The sequence below is a fragment of the Oncorhynchus tshawytscha genome, linkage group LG04 (genome assembly GCF_018296145.1).
Source record: "Oncorhynchus tshawytscha isolate Ot180627B linkage group LG04, Otsh_v2.0, whole genome shotgun sequence".
Classification (NCBI taxonomy): Eukaryota; Metazoa; Chordata; class Actinopteri; order Salmoniformes; family Salmonidae; genus Oncorhynchus; species Oncorhynchus tshawytscha.
Window position 1 is genome coordinate 40,841,865 of NC_056432.1, and position 21,420 is coordinate 40,863,284.

The 21,420-nt window shown below is 41.7% G+C and overlaps 1 protein-coding gene across 9 annotated transcripts; it reads right to left on the minus strand.

Annotated features, from left to right (window-relative positions):
- Nucleotides 1–2,944: 2,944 nt before the first annotated feature.
- cdc14b (cell division cycle 14B) lies at nt 2,945–21,082 on the minus strand. 9 transcript variants are annotated; one of them, XM_042320739.1, is made up of 17 exons: nt 20,790–21,081; nt 18,339–18,429; nt 13,027–13,102; nt 11,664–11,756; nt 11,421–11,497; nt 11,124–11,190; nt 10,948–11,010; nt 10,774–10,861; nt 10,213–10,443; nt 9,967–10,087; nt 9,549–9,711; nt 9,313–9,410; nt 5,883–5,927; nt 5,497–5,619; nt 5,039–5,186; nt 4,561–4,626; nt 2,945–4,277 (listed from the first exon to the last, which is right to left on the minus strand). In XM_042320739.1, the coding sequence occupies exons 1-17, from the start codon at nt 20,893–20,895 to the stop codon at nt 4,257–4,259; spliced, it is 1,677 nt and encodes a 558-aa protein (XP_042176673.1). In that variant the 5' UTR covers nt 20,896–21,081; the 3' UTR covers nt 2,945–4,256. The 9 variants fall into 9 exon arrangements, 8 of the variants coding, with proteins under 8 accessions (XP_042176673.1, XP_042176672.1, XP_024273907.2 ...); XM_042320738.1 differs by having other exon boundaries at nt 9,967–10,105; nt 20,790–21,080; XM_024418139.2 differs by lacking the exon at nt 20,790–21,081 and adding an exon at nt 18,766–19,240 and having other exon boundaries at nt 9,967–10,105.
- Nucleotides 21,083–21,420: the final 338 nt, after the last annotated feature.

Genomic DNA, 21,420 nt, shown 5'->3' on the forward strand with positions numbered 1-21,420 from the left:
CCACATGCCTGTATGACCTCCCTACAATGCCTGGGCATGCTCCTGATGAGGTGGTGGATGGGCTCCTGAGGGATCTCCTCCCAGACCTGGACTAAAGCATCCGCCAACTCCTGGACAGTCTGTGGTGCAATGTGGCGTTGGTGGATGGAGCGAGACATGATGTCCCAGATGTGCTCAATTGGATTCAGGTCCGGGGAACGGGCGGGCCAGTCCATAGCATCAATGCCTTCCTCTTGCAGGAACTGCAGAACCACTCTTTTATTGGGGGTGTCTTGCTAATTGCCTATAATTTCCACCTGTTGTCTATTCCATTTGCACAACAGAATGTGAAATTTATTGTCAATCAGTGTTGCTTCCTAAGTGGACAGTTTGATTTCACAGAAGTGTGATTGACTTTGAGTTACATTGTGTTGTTTAAGTGTTCCCTTTATTTTTTTGAGCAGTGTACATTTTCAGCATAGAGAACATTTTGCAGTTTTAAAGGAAGTTTGCTGCAACACCCCAAATGTTTTTTTTCTTCTCCACAAAAGTAGACCACTGCACCAATAGTTCCTCTATGTAAATATAACATCTGTTCCATGTGCTGTTCTAATTTCCTCTTGAACATGACACTACAGTAGTTCTTCTGCAGTGCAAGTGTGGCCTCCATATAGCCTATGTAGGCTAGGCTAAGCATATTACGCCCCCATCCACCTTTCAACTTACTCTTGGAAGTTGTAATAGTGGAATGCACAAAGTGCAATTTTAAAATTGGTGATGGATGATTTAGCCTGGTTACTGTCTCCTCTGTAGTGATGTAGGGATGGACATGACTCCTGATGCAGGAGGAATCCCACCTGAGGTGGAGTCACCACACCATAAACACACACATTTGTTTCACTATCCTTGTGGGTACCATAACTTTTCATCCCAATCCAAATCCTATTTTCCCTAAACCTAATCTTATCCCCAAACCCTAAAACTAAATTGAACCCTTACTCCTAACCCTAAATCTAACTCCTAACCCTAATTGTAAGCCTAACCCTAAACCTAACCCATTAGCCTTAAATATACTTTTTCCTTGTGGGAACCGGTAAAATGTCTCCACTTTTCCAAAATGTCCTTGTTTTACCATCCTTGTGAGGGCTTTTGGTCCTCACAGGGATAACAAAACCAAAACACACACACACACATTATGTTCTTGTATCCTCATGGGGATCTACAATTAATTTTGATTTAAAATCCTATTTTCCCTAACCCTTAAAATTACCATAACCATAACCCGTAACCCCTTATCCTAATTCTAACCCTAATGGTAACACTAACTCTAAACCTAACCCCTAAGCTTAAAATAGTCTTTGAAATGTCCCCATGAGGGAGAGTTTTCCTTGTTTGACTATCCTTGTGGGGACAATTGGGGATTTTAGGTCCCGACGAGGATAGGATAACCAACACACACACACACGATAGATGGGGGGAACCAATGAATACAACAAATGCACTCCAACAATTTCTGGGGGTAATAACATTGATTGATACTGGGAAGATGCATAGTGCAACAGGTGTAGTTATATTTTTAGTACTGGTAATGTGTGTATTATACATCCCTCCCATTCATCACAGACCATCAGAGCCAGAGGGAGAAGTGTCTCTGGACGAGTGGAAGGCACTGCAGAAGCTGAGTCGCCCCAAGGGGGAGTTTAACCTCCGTAAACTGGACAGCAAGGTGCCCTCCAAGGCATAAAGTCCAAACGCATTGAGATGAGTGATTCAGATTAGTGCTGCAGAGATTCACCTTTGGCAGGACCATAAATGGATAAACAATTAGGCATTTATTTGTGTTTAAGTTTGATGTGTTTCTATTGTTTCTCATATTTGGCATTTCTTCCACCAGAACACAAAGGCGGAGTCTGTTGAGGAAGAGGACAGCCACTTCTCCAGTCTGTGCAGGTCTGCCAGTGATATCACTTCCTGTCTGGAGTTCAACTTTGGCAGCCTGCATTACCCCAGTCGAAGGGGGAAAAAGGGACGACGACTAGTCACCCTGAGAGAGCAGAGAAGACTCAGAGGGTAGGTATCCTATCCTTTAGAAAATATGCTGGAAACCAACAACATATGGGCAGAGGCTTTTTATATTAGTTTTATACAGAGCAGAGCAGTTCTATTAAGTGAACACCAAAGGCAAGTTTTTAAAAAATGTCTTGGTAAAAAACAGCCAAAATTATTTTTAGACAACCATAACACATTTTGTGAGGTGAAGAAACTTCCTTCTAGGAGCATGAAAAGTACTGTACATGTATTATAATCCTTTTGCACTTACATTTAAAAATATATATATTCTAACACATTTGGGTGTTATTTCTCCTCCTGCCTTGTGTTCCTATGGAAGCACTGGAGGCAATGTTCAATAAGTCCTGTGACAATAGATGTACTGTTGCAGATGGCTTGCCTTGTCTTTGCTCTTCTGAAGGACACAACAGACCAACACTAACACAGGCCTTGCACAGTGGATGCGCATCCTCAGAATATTGGCAGTAATGTTCTGATTCTACATGTTAAATCGCCACCGTTCGATGACACCCAGCAGGTGATCTACTGCACACCACTGATGTTGGTCTCTTGTCCTTCACACACTTAGTCTAACCAGTTAGTTAGCGGTTTTCTATATTATATGTCCCCCAGTGGTGAGTTCAAAAATACACAGCTGCAGACTGAACATTCAGATAATTCACCACAGCACACACTATGAACATGAATAATTGACTATCCTGTGGTCATCAGTCACCATCAAGTTACTGTTCTCAGTGGCTCTAATGTAGCACAAAGTATACAAGATTAAAAGTATAAAGCTTGAAAATGGTGAGTAGTGAATGGTGCTTGCGAGGGGTGTCCATAAACTGAAAATTAATTTGGCTGCTGTGGTAGCACATGAGCAGGATGTCACAAAAAATGATCAAAGACAATGGTCAGTATAATTGGTGGCATTTAATTTTTAGAAAGCTGGTATACTCCATGTGCTCCGAGCAGATATATAATGCACAATAATTATGAATGAGATGAGGCCCCTTTAGGACCATTTTGTATGTAAGACTGATTACAATTGATAGCATGGTTGATCATAACAAGTACAAAAATATTTACAAAGTACAAATACATTTTTCAGTATATCAAAATGTTGACTTATTTACAGTTTAAGTACAGCAGCTCAACAAAAAAAGACAACCGACTGGAAGCTTCACTAGAGAATGAAAGAAAGCTGGAGCATATTAAGGGTGCTATTCAGTCTGCGTCGCTGAAGCGCTAGAAATGTAAAGATCATTTCTGATTGAACGGACATATGCAGAGTTTACCGAGAATGCAGTGTCTGCTAACGCGGGAACATTGCCATTCAATTTCAATCAATCGGGAACGTTGAACTTCCCGCGATACGGATTGAATAGAGCCAAGTGAAATACAACAAGCGAAATGAGGATTTACAACTCTGGACAAACCATCGATTATTAAAAAAAAAAAGAGGGTGGCATTGTATTACGTCTGTGCATTACATTTCTGTCTATAACATTCTGAAAGATGCTCCCCAAAGAGCATACCCCCTAGAGTAGACATGGTGCATGTTCAAGAGGGCCGACATGAGCTTTTCACAAATGATTTCATCTACAAAACACCTCAACTTCCAAACAGCTGGACATGACCTGATCTAGATCATACAACAGGTTAAGAAAAGTGGACGGTGCCTACCTCTGGAGGACCTTCACCAAAAAGCAGATTGACAGTCTGATGGTTCAGGATCAGCCTGGATTGCTATGGCAACCTTCTACTAGTATGTAAACAAGCAGGCAACAAATGTGTGAAATGGAACTCTATTCCCATTACTTATGGCCAGGACTAATGTATAGAGAACAGGGTTTCATTTTAAGATGCACACAACCTTTTTTAAATTTTCTTCCACGATAAACAGTGAAATATACAATAAAAGAAGTGCCTTTTGATAAAGAGAATTGGCAAATTAATTCCAAACCAACCAAACATGGTTTACATCTTAATCATTTCTGATAACTCGTTCTTCCCATTCACAATCAGATGCATCATTTCCTCATCGAACATCATCCCTTTATCAAAAATCGACTGGACTGGTTCAAGAAAAAAAATAAGAAGAAAAAACAGTCCCTTTTAAGAAATGAAAACAAAATCTAAATTTTTAGGAGCTGTAGGGTAGACTTCTACAGGAGTCCACTCTTAGAATTCCGGGACCCCAGGCTCAGCGCAGTAGAGGAGCTCTAGCTTTTGGTATGGAGTGACTGAAGGGACAAAAAGCACACAATTACACCCAGGCAGAGAGAAATGGGACATTCAGATAATACACCGCAACAATACTACAATGTCTTCTATTCATTAAAGACCCTAAAGAGGGGTTACAAAAACACAATATGCAAGACTTTACTATGCATGCAGTCGGTCTATTCTAATCTTATAAAGGACTTAAGAGATGTGGGCAATTAAGAGTGCAGGTTTTCTGGAGACACACAACAGCATAGCAGAGCAATGAGCCATACAAAAGGGATAGAAAAGGGAAAGGAATACCATAGTCTCGTTGAGCGCATTGATTGTAAAGAGCATCGAGTTCTCCGTCTTCTGGACACAGTGCGTCTGTTAGGAGTGAAAAGTAAAAAGTAAAAAAGGGTGAAAGGTAAATGAAAGGGTTATATGATTGATTCCCCAATGACTTCTCAGCAGAATCACCAACAGACAACAAAAGGTTGTCGGGGTCTGAAAGCAAGGAGACACAGTGTGAGCAGTAAAAGCCCAGAGAAACGATAGCCAGTCATACTCCTGAATCATCCATTCCAGCAGGACATGCAAAAAGCCATAGGGAGTGTAAAGAGCTGGAGAGACTGTTCAAGTGTTTGAGCCGGAGTGTCAGAAGCCTAGAGTACAAACAGATATAGAAGGCGTTTGCTCATATGAAATGTAAAGTTAAGCAGACCCTTGGTGTGTGGGGGACACGCAGAGTAGGAGAGAGTGATGTTGAACCCAGAGAAAGGGTTGAGGAGGGGCTTGCCTTCCGAGGGGCCTGCAGCATGTTTAGGTTGGGCAGGTTGACTGTGTCTCTACGGCAACAACTGGGCTCACGGCACACTGGCTCTCTGTCACTGGTCACTACATGCATGCTGTCTAGAGACCTGGCTAGTCTGGAGTGGCACAGGGAGCTGGCAGAGGAGGGAAGGGGTTCATCGAGTCATCATAAACCATGTATGGCTAAGGCTCATTCTGTCCAGTTTACTTCACAGAAGTAACTCTTTTCTGTATGACTGAGTATATATAACCTTCAAACATTTGACAGAATATTCAGCTAACAAATATGAGAAAGAGAGCAAACTAGATCAGCATTACCTCTGACAAATCCTAACTTGAGTTACCCACACCGTATACAGACTTTCACATTAATATTGCACAGCTGTCGATGAAAGTACTAGTTGGAATTCAATAGCACGGCTTATTGGAGACATTGACACTAACCTGCCCCCCACACTATTGGCAGGCAGTGAGGTTCTGGTTCTCTTCCTTTTCTCGGAGGCATCAGGGAGATGGGAGGGGTTCACCACAGCTTTACAGCTCTGCCCACTGGACTGAAGGAGAATCCTAGAACAGAGCGAGATCACATACTTAGAGAACGGACAGACTGATAGGATTGTCAAGCGCCTGCCGGCCGAGAGTATTTAGCCCCTCTGAACAGAGTGCCGGCCGTAATTTGTAAACCAATGCTACACGTAGAAACAGGCGAACATGACGACCTTCAGTTGCCAACGGCGGGGGGTCCCTTTAACACACCACGCCGACAGCAAGTGAACAAGCAGCCGGACAATCGGTCTAGTTGAGTTCTCAATCAGGAAGCGTTTAAGTACCTTAAAGACTGCGATGACCTGCTGTGGATGTTTTTTTCTTCTTGTCTGTAAACACACAAACACACACCATATTTCAACATCAACAGCAAGGGAGGGAGAAAGACAGACAGGAGGAGATTGAGACCACACAGCTTGGAGATGCAGAGACAGAGAGAGAGAGAGAGCAAACAGGCAGCAGCCGCAGAATAATCCAGAACATTCTAAGATGTTGAGCATTAAATTTTCTCCTGGCTCAGAGGAACTTTGGCTCAGAGTTTGATGCAAAGTTGAATGTGAGGCAATATAGGCACTTTGTTGGTTATTCAGGTGCTGGAGGCTTGCCAGAGGTCAAATATAAGCTGGTTGTAAGCACTTAAATTAGGAATTGGATCAATATTGTTGGGGTGGGAGTGATTTGCATTGGCTTTGCTGATATGCAGCTACTGGTAAAATTATTCCAAAACAGAGATTCAAGGAGTGAAATATATAAGCAGGAAGCGGTTATTACTGGCAGTGCTTGAAGTTAAAAAGCAAAAAAAGGCATTTCCAAAACTCTCCAAGACTGACAAAGGCTAAGTAACACATCACAGAAACGTGATCCCTACTCTCCTTGTTTGCAAAAAAAAAGTCAGTTGCAGCCAGTTTGTGACAAAACTTGTACCAGAACTCTGAAAGATATTTAGAAGTGTAAAGAAAGGTGAGGATGGTGGACGGGAGGGGGGACCCCGGCACATAAACTCTTGAGGGGGTTATTAAGATGAGGGGGCACACTTACAGCATTCTCAGTTAGACTCCGGAAGGGGGAAGAGTTTTGGGGGACGGGCGGACAGGAGAGCTCAGTGAAATCCTAACCCGTCTATACAGAAATGCAGGATGGAAGAAGGGAAGCCATACACAATCCACCACAGGGCAAGGCTACACAGGGACGAGAGCAGCATGGCTACCAACCATCTAAAGGAGGAGGGGGAAAACATCCAAACAGAACAGAAACAAAAACATGACAGAAAGAAGCATAGATAGAGAGACATCCAGAGGAGAGAATCTCACTCGTTCTTTTTTCCATTGGAACTGGGTCAGGCTTACCCAACAGCAACGCCCCGTCCTGAGTCCTACTGTACATATCCACTAGCCTGGGCGCCAGACCCTTTCCACTTCAGCCAACTGGTTGTGATCTTGCTTGACAAGGCAGCAAAGTGGCATTATTAAATGCTGAAACAGTTAGGCACCCAGGCTACAAAATAAAATAAAAAGTAAAGTATTTTCACCATAGCAGAAAAGGTACCTGCTAAGTTCACCAATTCAAGTCTCACCACCTCCACAAGTTCTTGCATTGATTTTACACAACTTGTTTTCCACAGCATGCTAAAACGGTTTCCCCAAATGGTGGTCTAGTGGCGCATTTCAGAGTCTACCAACTCCGGAGTTTGCGCAGTTACTCTAAAAGACGGACTTCAATGGAGAAGGCAATCAAGGACACGGTGCAAGAACAAAGGCACCTCCATAGGCCTGGACAACAGAAGAAAAGCTTCACACAACGTGTGTTTGACTGTGTAAATACATCACCTAAAAATAACTGGGCTTATACACCTCTTAGTCCAGAAGCCCAAATGTCGTCTCGAGGAGTGTTCTCACAGCGAACACCAAGTGCATTTGACAGTCATGTGCAGGATACACTCTGGAATCTAGAACATAAACTGTGCCCGTGAAAGTTACTGGCGGAAAGAAACTGAGACTTTCATGAAAATAATTAGCAATATCATTCTCAAGACATGAATACAATACGCTGATGAAAGTGGCCTATGGTGATTGGACCCTTACTACGACAAGAGTCAATGAGGGATTCTTGCAAGATAAATGTGGGTTTGGTTCAGTAGAGAAGAGGATTTTTAGGCAGGAAGAAGCAAGGCTCGGACAGTGGGAAAGCACTGACCCAGTCACTAACACAATGGAAAAAGAACAGCCATTTTACATTCAACCTGGCCCAACACTTATAACATATTGGGTACAATACAGAGGCCATGCATGTTCAAAAGGTTAAATCATGCTTTTTTTGTGTGTCATGCATAGGAGGTAAAAATAGATCACACGTGCCCACAGTCAATGTTGCATTATCCATTTAAAGTCCCTTTCACAGAGAAAAACTAAAATGGTAGCTAGACTATGCTGGAGTTAAATAATAGAAGGGCAAGGTTTGGGGTTCCATGAATGGCCAATCTCAGAGCATATCACTGTATCCGTGACGATGGAGAAACCACATTCTGTTGAGCAGCTGTCTCAATCAATAGTATGAGTAGACCTCGGAATCCCTGTCGACTGGAGATTCCCAGTTCTCACCCTTGCTAGCCTGTGCATATCAAAGCAGCACGTGCCCGAGCAGGTGACCAAAATCATTCATCACATTATCCACCCACAGGACACCATATCGTACCGCAGTCACCCAAAAGCCATACATCCATTGGCATGGCGACCATTTATACAGGAAGAGGAAGCTAGTCAGACAAGAAGTGACATGCACTTACCTCCATGATACAAAACCTCACTTCCTCTCTCAGTTTTTCTCTCAGTTTTTTTCCCCCCTCTCTGTCTTGCTCTCTCTGCTACATTTTGAAAGGCAGACAATCCAGACAGCATTCTGGCCACACGGTGCCTAAGAGGCTCCAGCAGTATACTACCGCCTGCCTGCCACGGGATAACAAAACCCACAGCCGTAGGTGTTCACAGAGGTCGACAAACTGTCCTCCATGTGGGCACCAACATTTTCCACAACATTCGCATTTGGATTCTCAGTGGAACATTGACGCCCATTAAAATAGTAAATCTGGCGCTCATTTAAATAGTGCCATGTGCCCAGCCCATATGGGCTTTTAAGACACTACTTTCAGTCATTCTACATAGCCAACTTTCTCATCATCAACAATAGTCAATCAGTGTTAGAATCATGAGTTGCAGCTATTATATGGTTTTGAGGCAGACAATGAAAAATAAACCATGATGACTACAAGACCAAATGCATGGCACCAACAGAACAACAAGTGGACTGTTATATCAACCCACAACCTGTATTACAACCCATAGTACAGTAATGTAATGGTAATGGGCCAACTATCATTCGGCTAAAATCAAATCCTTGCCACCCAAGAATGAATGGGGGAGCATGAAATGACATCAAAAAAGGAAACTGCAATACCAAATAATCTCAAGTTAGAATCCTAATGAAACCTCAACTTTCTCTGAACATCAATACAATGAATGACTTGGATAACATGACTACAAAGCCTGTTCCTACCCCCCTCCCCTATTACAATTCTATGAACTTTAAGGACAAAATAAACCCATTTAATCAATTCAATAACTCAACCAAATGCAGGGAATTTGGGGTTCACTTATTTCAGTATCCTGAAACAAGTCAGTGTGATGCATGATGGGAGTTGAAGGTAGATGGGATACTTACGATAGGGAGCCTGTGGATGCTCTGGCCTGTCTCTTGCTTTTCAGGGCTCGCAGTTTATCACCCTGCGTGATGCCATTCATCTCCCCTTCGTCATTATACTGAGGGAGATGTAAGAAAACGAGGTACACAGACAGAGGAATCCATTAACTCACTGTTCCCTCCCTCCTTTCTTGACATTAAGGTTTATTCAATTTCTTGACATCAAAGTAACCAGACAGGATTTCCAAAACTCTTACCAGTTCCGCCTCTTCTTTCTTGGACATCTTGTTCTTGTTGCTGCCATTGATGGTGATGTCATCAACCCCCGACAGGATCCTGGTGACAGCCAGCTTGCCGTTTTCCTGCTCGTTCATTTTCTCCCGGAACACGTCGCCCTCCGACCACAGACTGCTCTGCTTACTACAGCATAACGGGAAAACAGCATTCAAGTTGCACAACCCCCTACAAAACATCTTTGATACTGATTCAACAATTGATACTCAACTCAATCCAAGATGTCCCAGAACTGAAACACTTGAGTTGAATTGGGTGCGTTAGTGCTGGTTTGGAGCTTGTCTGCCTGTGGCTCTCCAGGACTACAGCTGGTGACCACTGATCTATACAGCAAAAACCTTCACAACAATGGATTGAATCTAGAGAAAATCTGACACATACTCTTCCACAAAGTTTTGTTGTGGTCCGATGACTGATCCGGGGCGGCAGATCCGCATCCAGGCGATGGCCTCAGCTGCAGTCAGGCGGTAGTGCTTCATCATGTAGCAGCCTATCAGGGTGCCTGTTCGACCCAGACCAGCTGAAAAACATTAGGATCCGTGGGATATGTAGTGTTTGATCAGAGTGACGCTGCCAATCTTTCCCATTCATTAGGACTGGAGCGTGAATGTAATGAAGTAAATGTACCTTTGCAGTGAACAGCAATAGCTCCGTCTGCGTTCTCACAGATGTTGAGGAACATCCTGACGATTGAGTCGTTTGGCGTGCTCCCGTCCACGAAGAAGAGGTCGTGGTGCTCGAAGCCCATGTCGGTGAAACGCTTGGCGTCATACATCTTCTTGTTGAGACGGACGATAGTTGTGATATTGTGTTTCCTGAAGTAAGGAAAGTAGGCCTCGGGGGCATGAAGAGGGTAACCTGGAGAGAACAAAATGTTTTTGTAGAAATTGTTTTACTTCTGCACACCTGGAGTCACATATATTTGTACACGGCATGTAGGGGGGAAGTGTACGCCTGTAAACTGATCATTCATTTTTATAAAGTTCTGTGACTGAAATGCTTCATGTTTTCGATGTCCACTTTGCAAGTATAGGCTACACAGTGTAAGGGAGTTAATTTGCCAGTCATTCTTAGAGGGGAAAAGATCAATGTGGCAGTGTGTTCCACATTGGTATTAAAACATAAAAAATGCAAACGTGTCCTTACAGCTCAGATTGAAGAAAGCTAATCTGGAGGGTTTCAACCTACCGTTCTCCATTTTGCTTTTTGGATGAGGACCGCTGAACGCTAGGAATTTTCCAGGAACTATCCAGTTGAAATCTCCATTTTCTGCTCTCTGCAACAAAGAGACACAGACAGACAATTACGAATCCTTTGTGTTTACCCAAGTTGCATTCTGAAGTACGATAGCGATAAACTTACCTCGTAATGTTCGTATTCCTCCACATCAAACTGGGAGAAATCAAGCCAGCCAAACTGCAGAGCCTGGAGATACATTTTATGGGAGTACATTTCATTTGGAGCATGGAACACTATGTAAAATGTGCAGCTCCAAATGAACTTGTTAGACTAACATCGGACTGACTGAAGTGTTGTACCTTGTATATGGCGCACAGGCAGTCTAGAATGTTCAGATTGTACATGCAGGTTCCAAAAGAGGCATCTCTGTTCAAAACAGACAAAACAATTACATTTAGAAACAATTCAAATCCATCTGCACAAAGCATTCATACCACATTTATAAGGACTAAATAAATACAGGGTCATAAAAGCTTAACAATACGACATTGATCAATTGTGATTGGCACTACTTTCTAATGTGTGCTCTTGAGGAGTTTCTCTCTCTAGAAGTTCTGTGTTTGTATATGTATGCATGTATTTGTGTGTGTGTTTACCTGAAGGGTAAGTAGGTAGAGTTCCTGGACACCAGTAGACTGTAGGCTTCCTCTGGCGTCTTCTGAAGATGCATCACCTTCAAACAAACACAGGCCAGCATTACGGAGGACCGACTAACGGAGAACAGCAGCATCATTATAATGAAGATTCACAAGCACTTGTATTACCCGGTAACACACAATCAATCACTGGTTCAGGGCTATCAATCAGTATGACGTCTCTGCTGAGTGAGAAATACTTACTGCATATGAACCAATGAGATAAGCAGCGTTGGCTTGTTTCTTTTGATCTCCACAGGTGTAGAAGACTATCTTCTTATTTGCTAGTGTGCATGACTGCTCCAGACGACAACAAAATAACAATTAGCCAATTACATTTAAGTAATTTTGCAGACAAGCTGATCTAGAGTGACTTACAGTTGCAATATGTAACTTTTTGGGCGACCCGACCAAATTCACATAGAATTGTGTGTTATAGATCTGTTATTCTCAATTAAAACAAGTCTACGAAGCGGTAGATCTGTATGTGCGCTATTTTATGTTCCGTTCTTACATTTCTTTTTTGCATCTTTTACTTTCAGTTTTGTACACCAGCTTCAAACAGCTGGAAGTATAATATTTTTCCACTCTGAAAAATATATTTCACAGCAGTTTAGACTGTACAATGATTCTCTATACTATACTTGCTTGTTTTGTCACAAACTGAAATGAGGCGAACTATTAGAATTTTAGTGACCAGGAAATGGTGATTTCTGCATAGTGCATCTTTAAGTGCCTTGCTCAAGGGCACAGAGATTTTTCACCTATTCAGCTAGGGGATTTGAACCAGCAACCTTTCGGTTACTGGCCCAACGCTTTTAACTACTAGGCTACCTGACGCTCATACTGCACATCACTACACAAAACAATCCTGATCCCTGACTACGACAGTTGACAACATACAGAACAGTAATAAATCGAAAAGTTTTTCTTTTGTCACAACTTTTCCATATGAGATTGTCTTACACCAATAGGCCTAGGCCTGCTATAAACCAGACTGTCATTAAGTTGTCCAGGACTGGATTAGGAGATCTCTGAACTCAATGCTCTTAGTCTCTCTAGACATCCCAAGTTTCCTCCCAAAAGGTTATAATATTCCGGTTTAACAATAGAACTTCAGTTTGGTATAGAGGAACTGCGTCACGACCTTATTCGCTTGAATAAAATACTAAATAGTAGCTAGCAAGACGGAGATCACAGAGGTTATTTTTTAATGAGTGCATTTCGCAAGTGGCTAGTTTGAATCAACTACCTTCACTAAATCCACTGCAAAAGGTTTTGCCTGCAAACTTTGGTTTCGAATCCCGACATTCTGGCATGTCTGCCTCGAGATTTGTTGGGAGAGTTGTCTGTCTGAAGAGGACCCACCCCAATCCCCCCCCCCCTACAAATCACGAGTTCTAAAACCCTGCCAACATTCTCTTCAATAATCTACAAACATTACCCATTTCTGACTAGTGTGACATAACTTCTGTTTGGTTAGGCTGAGAGAACAGTTGACTATCAATTGACCAAGTCCTCTGTCAGTGTGTGTGTGTGTATGTGTAAGGTTACAGAGTTCCTTTACCTTGAGCTTTTTAGTGAGCTTGCAACAGAAGCGATAAAACATGGCCAGGTTGAGCGGGCCAAAGTCTGCATAGAAGCTGGAGAAGAGAGAACAAGGCACAGGCAGGTTTGACTGTTAAAGCGAAGTTTCTTTAGACTGTTCAGAACATTACAGGTCAATCAATAAATCAGCTCTCCTAAACAGGCCTATGCCTCTGATGAAGACCTAATGGGTGGAGACATATGTTACACTGTGTGTGAATTATCCTCTTTGCTGATGAACATTCATACTTGGACATCCACATGTGCTATTCATTAATGTTCAACACTTACAGTGCATTCAGAAAGTAGTCAGACGCCTCAAATTTTTCCGCATTTTGTTACGTTACAGCCTTATTCTAAAATGTATAAAATATTTTTTTTTGTCCCTCAATCTACACACAATACCCCATAATGACAAAGTGAACAGGTTTAGAAGTTTTTGCACATTTATTACAAATAAAAAACAGAAATACCTTATTTACATAGGTATTCTGACCTTTTGCTAAGGGACTCGAAATTGAGCTCAGGTGCATCCTGTTTCCATTGATCATCCTTGAGATGTTTCTACAACTTCATTTGAGTTCACCTGTGGTAAATTCAATTGATTGGACATGATTTGGAAGGGCACTGTCATGGAGTTGGCCTGTTGGTCAGGTTTATAATCCCCATAAATACCCCCCACCCCCCTTTCCTCTCTCTCTCTCTACTCTACAGAGTTACTCTTGGAAAGCCCTTTGTTAACATAGAGAGTCTGAAAACATCAAAAGGGTGGGGACCAGAACCATATTTCGGTAATCCAACCAGTTCAAAATATGCATTGGTACTTAAAGAATATGATATCAGATCAGTTGTCATCTGAGACATTATTACTGATGATAGGATGACATAAACTGTACCTTGGAAAGTCTACACATTCAAGTTATCAGATTCACATGGAATGTTTAAATATGAAACTATTTGTGAAAAGATTAAATGTAATTTTAGTTTCTAAATGAGAGAATTGGTTTTCATAAGTGAACTAGGCTCAACTCAGTGGCCCTGCCCATGTAACAGACATTGGTTGTAAACTATGAAACACGCCCTTCTCTCCACTACTATATAAGCCCTTTACGAAAATGTAACATTTGTGTTCCCGAGGACGACAGTCCATACGTTAAAAGGGCTAATATCAAACTACAGAACTAAGCCAACTTCAGCGTGAGCTTAAAGTATGGCAACTTGGTATGAACTTTGAACTCTTATTCACTAAAGAAGTGATACCTCCTAGCCGTTGAGTGAGCAGCAGCAGCTGTAAACGTGGGCTAGGAAGAGACGGACAAAGTATCTCTTCTACCAAACACAAGACGTTACTACAACGCATCTATTCTACCATACATTCTTCAGAGGACAGGAAGATCTCTGTTGGGCAACACAGCCTTCCATCTACGACCAACCTATTGAAGCACAGCTCAGAGTAAATATTCCTTGCATTTTCCTTTTCCAAATGGGTGGTTATTTAGAATGCATAAGATTCTGTATTACCGATAGCATAGCTTTACAAGGTCCGATTAGAGACCAAATTCCTTTGTTCCTCAGTCTTCCCGCGCTTTCATTCAAAACCCAACCCCTTTCTTTGTGTAACCAGCATATCTGTTCTGTCCGCTAGGGATGTTTTCTTTTATAACATAATTAGTAATCAATGTATGACCCACCCTGTGTATGTGTAATTGTTTAGGTATTTAGTAAATTAATAATTAAACCAAATTTTCTATTGCTGATTCAACTTGTTAGCCAGGGTTCATGAAGATAACCAAGAATTCTACAACTTCAGATGAGACTGAATAAGGTGAAGATAAAGAATGGACCGCTATTGATGTAAAAGATTACCAGGTCTTTAAGAGTTTATTCAGGAAGATAACAGCTCTATAAACATTATTTCATGATGCCCCGACTTTCTAGTTAATCACATTTACATGTTTAGTTCAATCAGGTAATATTAATTACAGAGAAATTATTTTACAGAATAACATATCATATCACTTAATCCGGCATAGCAAAGACACGACAGCACACACCTATCTATTGTGGCGTACAGCAGATCAGCCACCAGGGGGAGACTCGTCGAGGCCTGGTGACAGACGGAACACACATCACGAGGCGATGGCTCCATCTGCTGTATGTACCAGGTCTCGATGGGCTCTCCGGCCAGGACTAATTGGGGCTGATTGAGGATTGGTGAGTAATCAAGGGCTGATTGCTCACCAGCTGTACAAGTCCCATAAAGCTGCAAGAAGGGCCACACACAGAGGAGAGACTGGGGGAGGAAAGGACTTCTGTATAGTTGGGGACGGTCACAGGAGGGAGTTCAGCTTTTGATCCCCACAGGCGACAGCAAGACGGTATCCCAGAGAGGGTCTCTTGGGAAGACCTACTCTTTTGGACTATTATTTTAATAAACACCTTTGGAAACTGAGCTAATCATACTCTGTCCGTGTCTGATCTGTCTAAAATTTTTGACCCAACCCGCTGGTCTGCCACACTATATAAGGTCCCACTGTTCACAAGTGCATGTCAGAGCAAAAACCAAGCCATGAGACCAAAGCTCCGAGACAGGATTGTGTCGAGGCACAGATTTGGGGAAGGGTACCAAAACAATTCTGCAGCATTAAAAGGTCCCCAATAACATAGTGGCCTCCATCATTCTTAAATTGAAGAAGATGCAGGGTGTGCAAAGCTGTCATCAAGGCAAAGGGTGGCTACTTTGAAGAATCTCAAATGTATTTTGATTTAACACTTTTTTGGTTACTACATGATTCCATATGTGTTATTTCATAGTTTTGATGTTTTCACTATTCTACAATTTAGAAAAAAAAGTAAAAAAATACCCTTGAATGAGTAGGTGTGTCCAAACTTGACTGGTACTGTATATCAGATAGCACATTAGATTAAATGCCATCCACTTTCACATTTCATTCTGTAGTCTTGGCATATACTGTATGTATGTATGTTTTCTTGCCTAACATCATTATTTGGAAACGGTATATTGATGATAGTTTTGTTCTATGGAGGGGTGATGCAAAACAGCTCCAGGCATTCTATGCTTTTCTTAACTCCTGTTCTGATCATTTGAGATTTACTATGCAATCTGATACACGTCAAATCAGTTTTATTGATCTTCTGTGAAGATAATGTTCTATACACTGATCTTTACAGGAAACCTACTGATCGTAACAGTTTGTTGAGAGCTGATAATTGTCACCCACTTCCCTTGAAAAATAGTTTGCCCTACAGCCAATTCGTCGAATCAAAAGAATTTGCAAAAAACAATCAGATTTCGACAGAAATATGGCTGAGACGCAAAGAAAGTTCAAGGAGAGGGGCTACAAAAATGATCAGATTAATATTCAAAACAAAACGAGACATGACCTTTTTCAAGGTCAGTCTCGCAAAAAGACGCATTCTTGAGTTCTAACTACCCGCTATTCAAAGTGTTCTGAACAAATTAAGGGAATCGTTCACAAACATTGGCACATTCCAAAATCCGATGATAAGTCTCGGTAATGTGTTTTCGGACCTTCCCTTGGTCGTATTCTCGCGGGGCAGAAATCTCAGAGACCAATTGGTACACTCTGATTTACCACCCCAAGATATTCCTGAACAACGTCTATTTGCGCCCCTACTGGATAGAAATTGTGTAATGGCTGTGCTCAATGCATTGGCACTTATAAATGTAGATCCTTCAAACACCCACAAACAGGGAAATCGATCCCAATCAAAGGTGTTATTACGTGCTCCACTAAGGCAGTTATTTATCTTATAACTTGTCCTTGTGGCAAAAAATTATGTGGGTAAAACAAAGCGCAAATTAAAAGTATGTATCTCAGAGCATCGTAGCACCATTAGGTGCAAAAACTTGACTTACCCAGTTGCAGCCCACTTTTTGAAGGCAGGCCACTCGATTTCATCTCTGCGTTATATTGGCATCGAACATGTCACCCTCCCTAGGAGAGGGGGTGACCTTGATAATTTATTGTTAAAACGAGAGGCTGCCTGGATCTTTAACTTAATGACCCTCGCTCCCTTCGGTCTCAAAGTAAACTTTGATCTGAAGCCATTCTTGTGATTATTGTGACTTTGCCATTGTAATTGTTTGTAAGCCTGTGTAGTCTAAAATGAATCTATGATCATATGCTATCCATTTGTTGTTTGTATGCTGTTCTTTGTATGCCATTTTAATATTTGAGAATTAACCAAAGATAATAGGCCACTCTTGGCCATGATTACAGACACTATATAAACGAGTCATCCCGCAGTGTTTGTGATTATACCCTGATGAAGACAGTTTGGCTGTCGAAACGTTGGTAATTACATTTTTGCATCTGAGCTCCTAGAGTGTGCGGCTCTCTTAAGTTTTCTGCTCCGCTAGCCAGCACCTCGCCTAAATAGATGTGCGTTTCTTTTTCTTCTATATATACACTGTATGTAAACATTTATTTTCTCAAATGTAAAAGTATATCTTTGTATGGTTTAAGACAGGAACAGTCATATACGCTCGCAGACACACCTCCACAATAAACATATCCTCAGCTCCTCTCAAGACACACAGGTGTTTATTTTGACCGGTAGTGTGTGTACACACACAAACATATTTCAATATTCATAAACGAATGTAAAAAAAAAATAACAATATGATTACTGCTCATATTAAAGAGCAAGCGGTAAGGCTTCATATTACATATTTTTGATTGTAGCACCTACAAATGAAACATTATGGAGTCATACACAGGAGGCCTGGGTAAGGCCAAAAATACCAACATTTATTTATAATTTCTCAATTATGCTTTTACATACAAATGTTAAATATATGTTAAGCTGCAAAGTCAAAATTGTCTATATTGTAAAAATGTATGAAACCACAAATATGCTTTTTGGTCTTAATTTTAGATTAGGCTTAGCAGTGTGGTTAAGATTTAAACGCTGATTTCATGACTTTGTGGCCGTGCCAGCTATAGTGACCACTTGGCAGGGCACCAATTCATGAGTCATCTCAAATCCAACCAGGGCTGGGTTTCCCAGGGGTATAATCATTACTCCAAACAGTTGCAAAATGTTCAGTTCTGCAACCAAAACTATTGTTTCTATTAGCCAGATTTGGGTAGGTCCGGCCTGTTTACCGAACCTTTCCAATAGAAATGCTAGTTTCTGTGGCAAAACAAAACGTTTTGCAAATGTTTGGAGAAATGACTACACACCTGGTTTCACGAGGAATCACTCATATGGCCTATGAACGTCCTGTAATACAAAAGCACTTACTTTTCATATGACAGCTCATCATCTATGCAGAAGCAATGTCTGTCAGCTGTGCTTTTTATCTTCTGCTGCAGTACTGCGAAATACAGTTGATCTGAAAAATAGAAGGGGGTTTTAAAAGCTTTTTTGGCACACAGTCGTGGTCTTGGGGAGGGGCATTCAGTGATCTAGAGAACCATTTTGCATTATATTCTGTTTTGAGTTTCATCATGGATTTGATTTGATTATGGACAGTCAAACAAACATGCAAAGAACCGTTAGCTACAAATTAATGCTTGTTAATTGTGCCGCACTTTGCAGGCAAAACAAATGGCACAAGCCAGTTTGAATTTGAATTTCCTTTCCCCCGGAAATGTTTCGACCGACGGATATCAATAGTGCAACAATTTACAGCAGACAAGGTATGGTTTGCTTTCAGAACAGCACTTACCTTTAATGATTTCAATACTTTTCTTAACATTGTCCTCGGTCATTCTGATAGCGACTTTAGCCAACAATTAGTTACAAGTCAAGTTGAATTAGTTGCAAGTCAAGTTGAACGGCTTGTTTTCACTGCAGTCTTACTATAAACGCGCCTAAATAATAACGAAAACGTCTGACATACAGTCCAGCACAATGGCCTACACACTCATTAAAGAAAATATATGTTCTTTATCCCATGAAACTAAAACGCCCCACAGAAGCGAACAGCAAAATATGGTATTTTCTACCACTCAAATACTAAAAGAAAGTGCAGCAAATATATTTCTAAAGTAGCATAATGCGTCGCTGGGCAAGGTCTATAAATGTGTCTGTCTCCGTTGAAAAAAATATACTGATATGACAAATTAAGCCTCAACTTGCTTAGCGACGAAAAATAACAGGCCGCATAGACAGGCTACGTACTCTGCTCAAAAATAGTTTTGAAATAAAATCGTAAGCACCACCCACTGCAACAATGTAATGCTCTCGCGCAACGTTATTGGTTCAATGAAACGGTGAACGCTACACTGTCGCAGGGTTGGCATGCCAATCATTCTACTTCAATGAACGAAGGACTGGGCGGATTCGATTATGTTGAACCACGGGGCACCATGCCACGGCCCGTGACGTAAACGGCAAATGCACTGAGGCAGAGGAGCGCCCTTCTCAAATCTAACAGTAATCTGAGCCACTCGGTCATGTTGTTAACAATGCAACATGATGAATCGTCCAGAAACATACATCCCGTTTCCATCAAATAGCTTATATCTTTGAATTGTCGAACTAGAACTAATGCAGATAATACGTTTTTATCAAAAACAATCACGTTTGCATGTGAAAACAAAGAATCCTACTCATTACTTATCGTGCTTATAACGTCCCCTTTGTTTTGAGCTGACTTCGCCGTGGACTTTGAACCGGGTGTACACCTGGCGTACGCCCGGGTGGTTGCCCCGTTCCAAAACGAATGCAATCAACTTTCACCCTGTTAAAAACATGCGTATCGGGTGCCCGGGCTATATTAATCGAATCCCCTCATTAAAAAAATTCTGCCTGGGAAGACATTCGAGATTCTAATTGGAACGATGCCCAAGCCGTTACTAGGAGAATAGATTCGCGCGGCCAATAGAAATGCATCTTCTACTTTGACGGAACACTTCCATTGTAGTCCTCAAGTGAGGGATAGTTGGAACAACCGGTGAGGTTTGAATTGATTACAAACATTTTCTTACCAAGTTATTACAAAACGACAATGTTTGGTTGGTTATACACGGCTGTAGACTAGCCTATCATGCAGGCCTAATATGCATTATGAGGTAACCCGACAAATAGCCTACAGTACACCCATTGTTTGTGTGCAAAAAGCTCGCCCATTCTCATTGAAAAATAACAAGTGAGACAATTTCCTTTAGTGTGGTTTGGCTTATAAAAACAGCCACATGATCAGCCTTTTGAATCAGGCAAAATGCATGTATTGTAGCCTATCCTCTTTTTGGGGGTAAACAGGAATTCTGCATCCTTTGATGCACATGGTCTGTGGCTCCGGAGTGGCGCAGCAGTCTAAGGCACTGCATCTCAGTGCTAAAGGTGTCACTACAGACAACCTGGTTCGAATCCAGGCAGTATCACAACCGGTCGTGATTGTCCCATAGGGCGGCGCACAATTGGCCCAGCGTCCCCGGGGTTTGGCCGTAAGACTTTGTTCTTAACTGACGTGCCTAACAGTATGAAAATGCATAAATTGAGGTAGCTGACATGCAATCAAAAAGCTGACAACGCATAATATGTGGCACAGTCAATACTATAGCTTATGATTAGGAACCGATGGTGTCGCCATTTTAGATAAAAAGCTGCAGGGAAATCAATGGTAGGTCTGACAGTCAGCAACATCATAAAATCTGCATTCAGACACTGCAAGGCCAGCGTAGCCTACGGTCTATGTTCCAAACTCGCTCAATGTAATCTACGAAGTGTTCATCCGCAATTTCTTACCTGATACACTAATGTGAATATCTGACTTTAGCTCCACCTCCTCTCTCTGAGCTGCACGGCGCTTTTTCATCGACTCAGGTCGCCTTTTTTCGCTTTTGCGCTTCATTCTTGTTTTTGTGCATGCACTGCGAGCATCTCCAAATGGCACAGTGAGATCTGTCTGCCCTGCGGTTGTTTTTGTTTTCGGTGCTTTATAATGTTGATCCTTGCTTTCCAGCTAGGGTGTCATCCGAAGCGCAGTTGTTCGCCTCTTGCTCAGTTTTTCCTTTGGTGACGTCTGTGAGCAGGGCAAGTTTCTGAATCCCTTTCTGTGACGTAAGACGTTGCCTGCCCCTCAGTAGTTACTGTTATTATTATTATGCTGCTTTTCGACTGTTTATTTCACCTTTATTTAACCAGGTAGGCTAGTTGAGAACAAGTTCTCATTTACAACTGCGACCTGGCCAAGATAAAGCAAAGCAATGCGACAAACAACAACACAGAGTTACACATGGAATAAACTAAACATACAGTCAATAACACAATATAAAAAAAAGTATATATACAGTGTGTGCAGATGAGGTAAGATAAGGGAGGTAAGACAATAAATAGGCCATAGTGGCGAAATAAATACAATTTAGCAATTAAACAC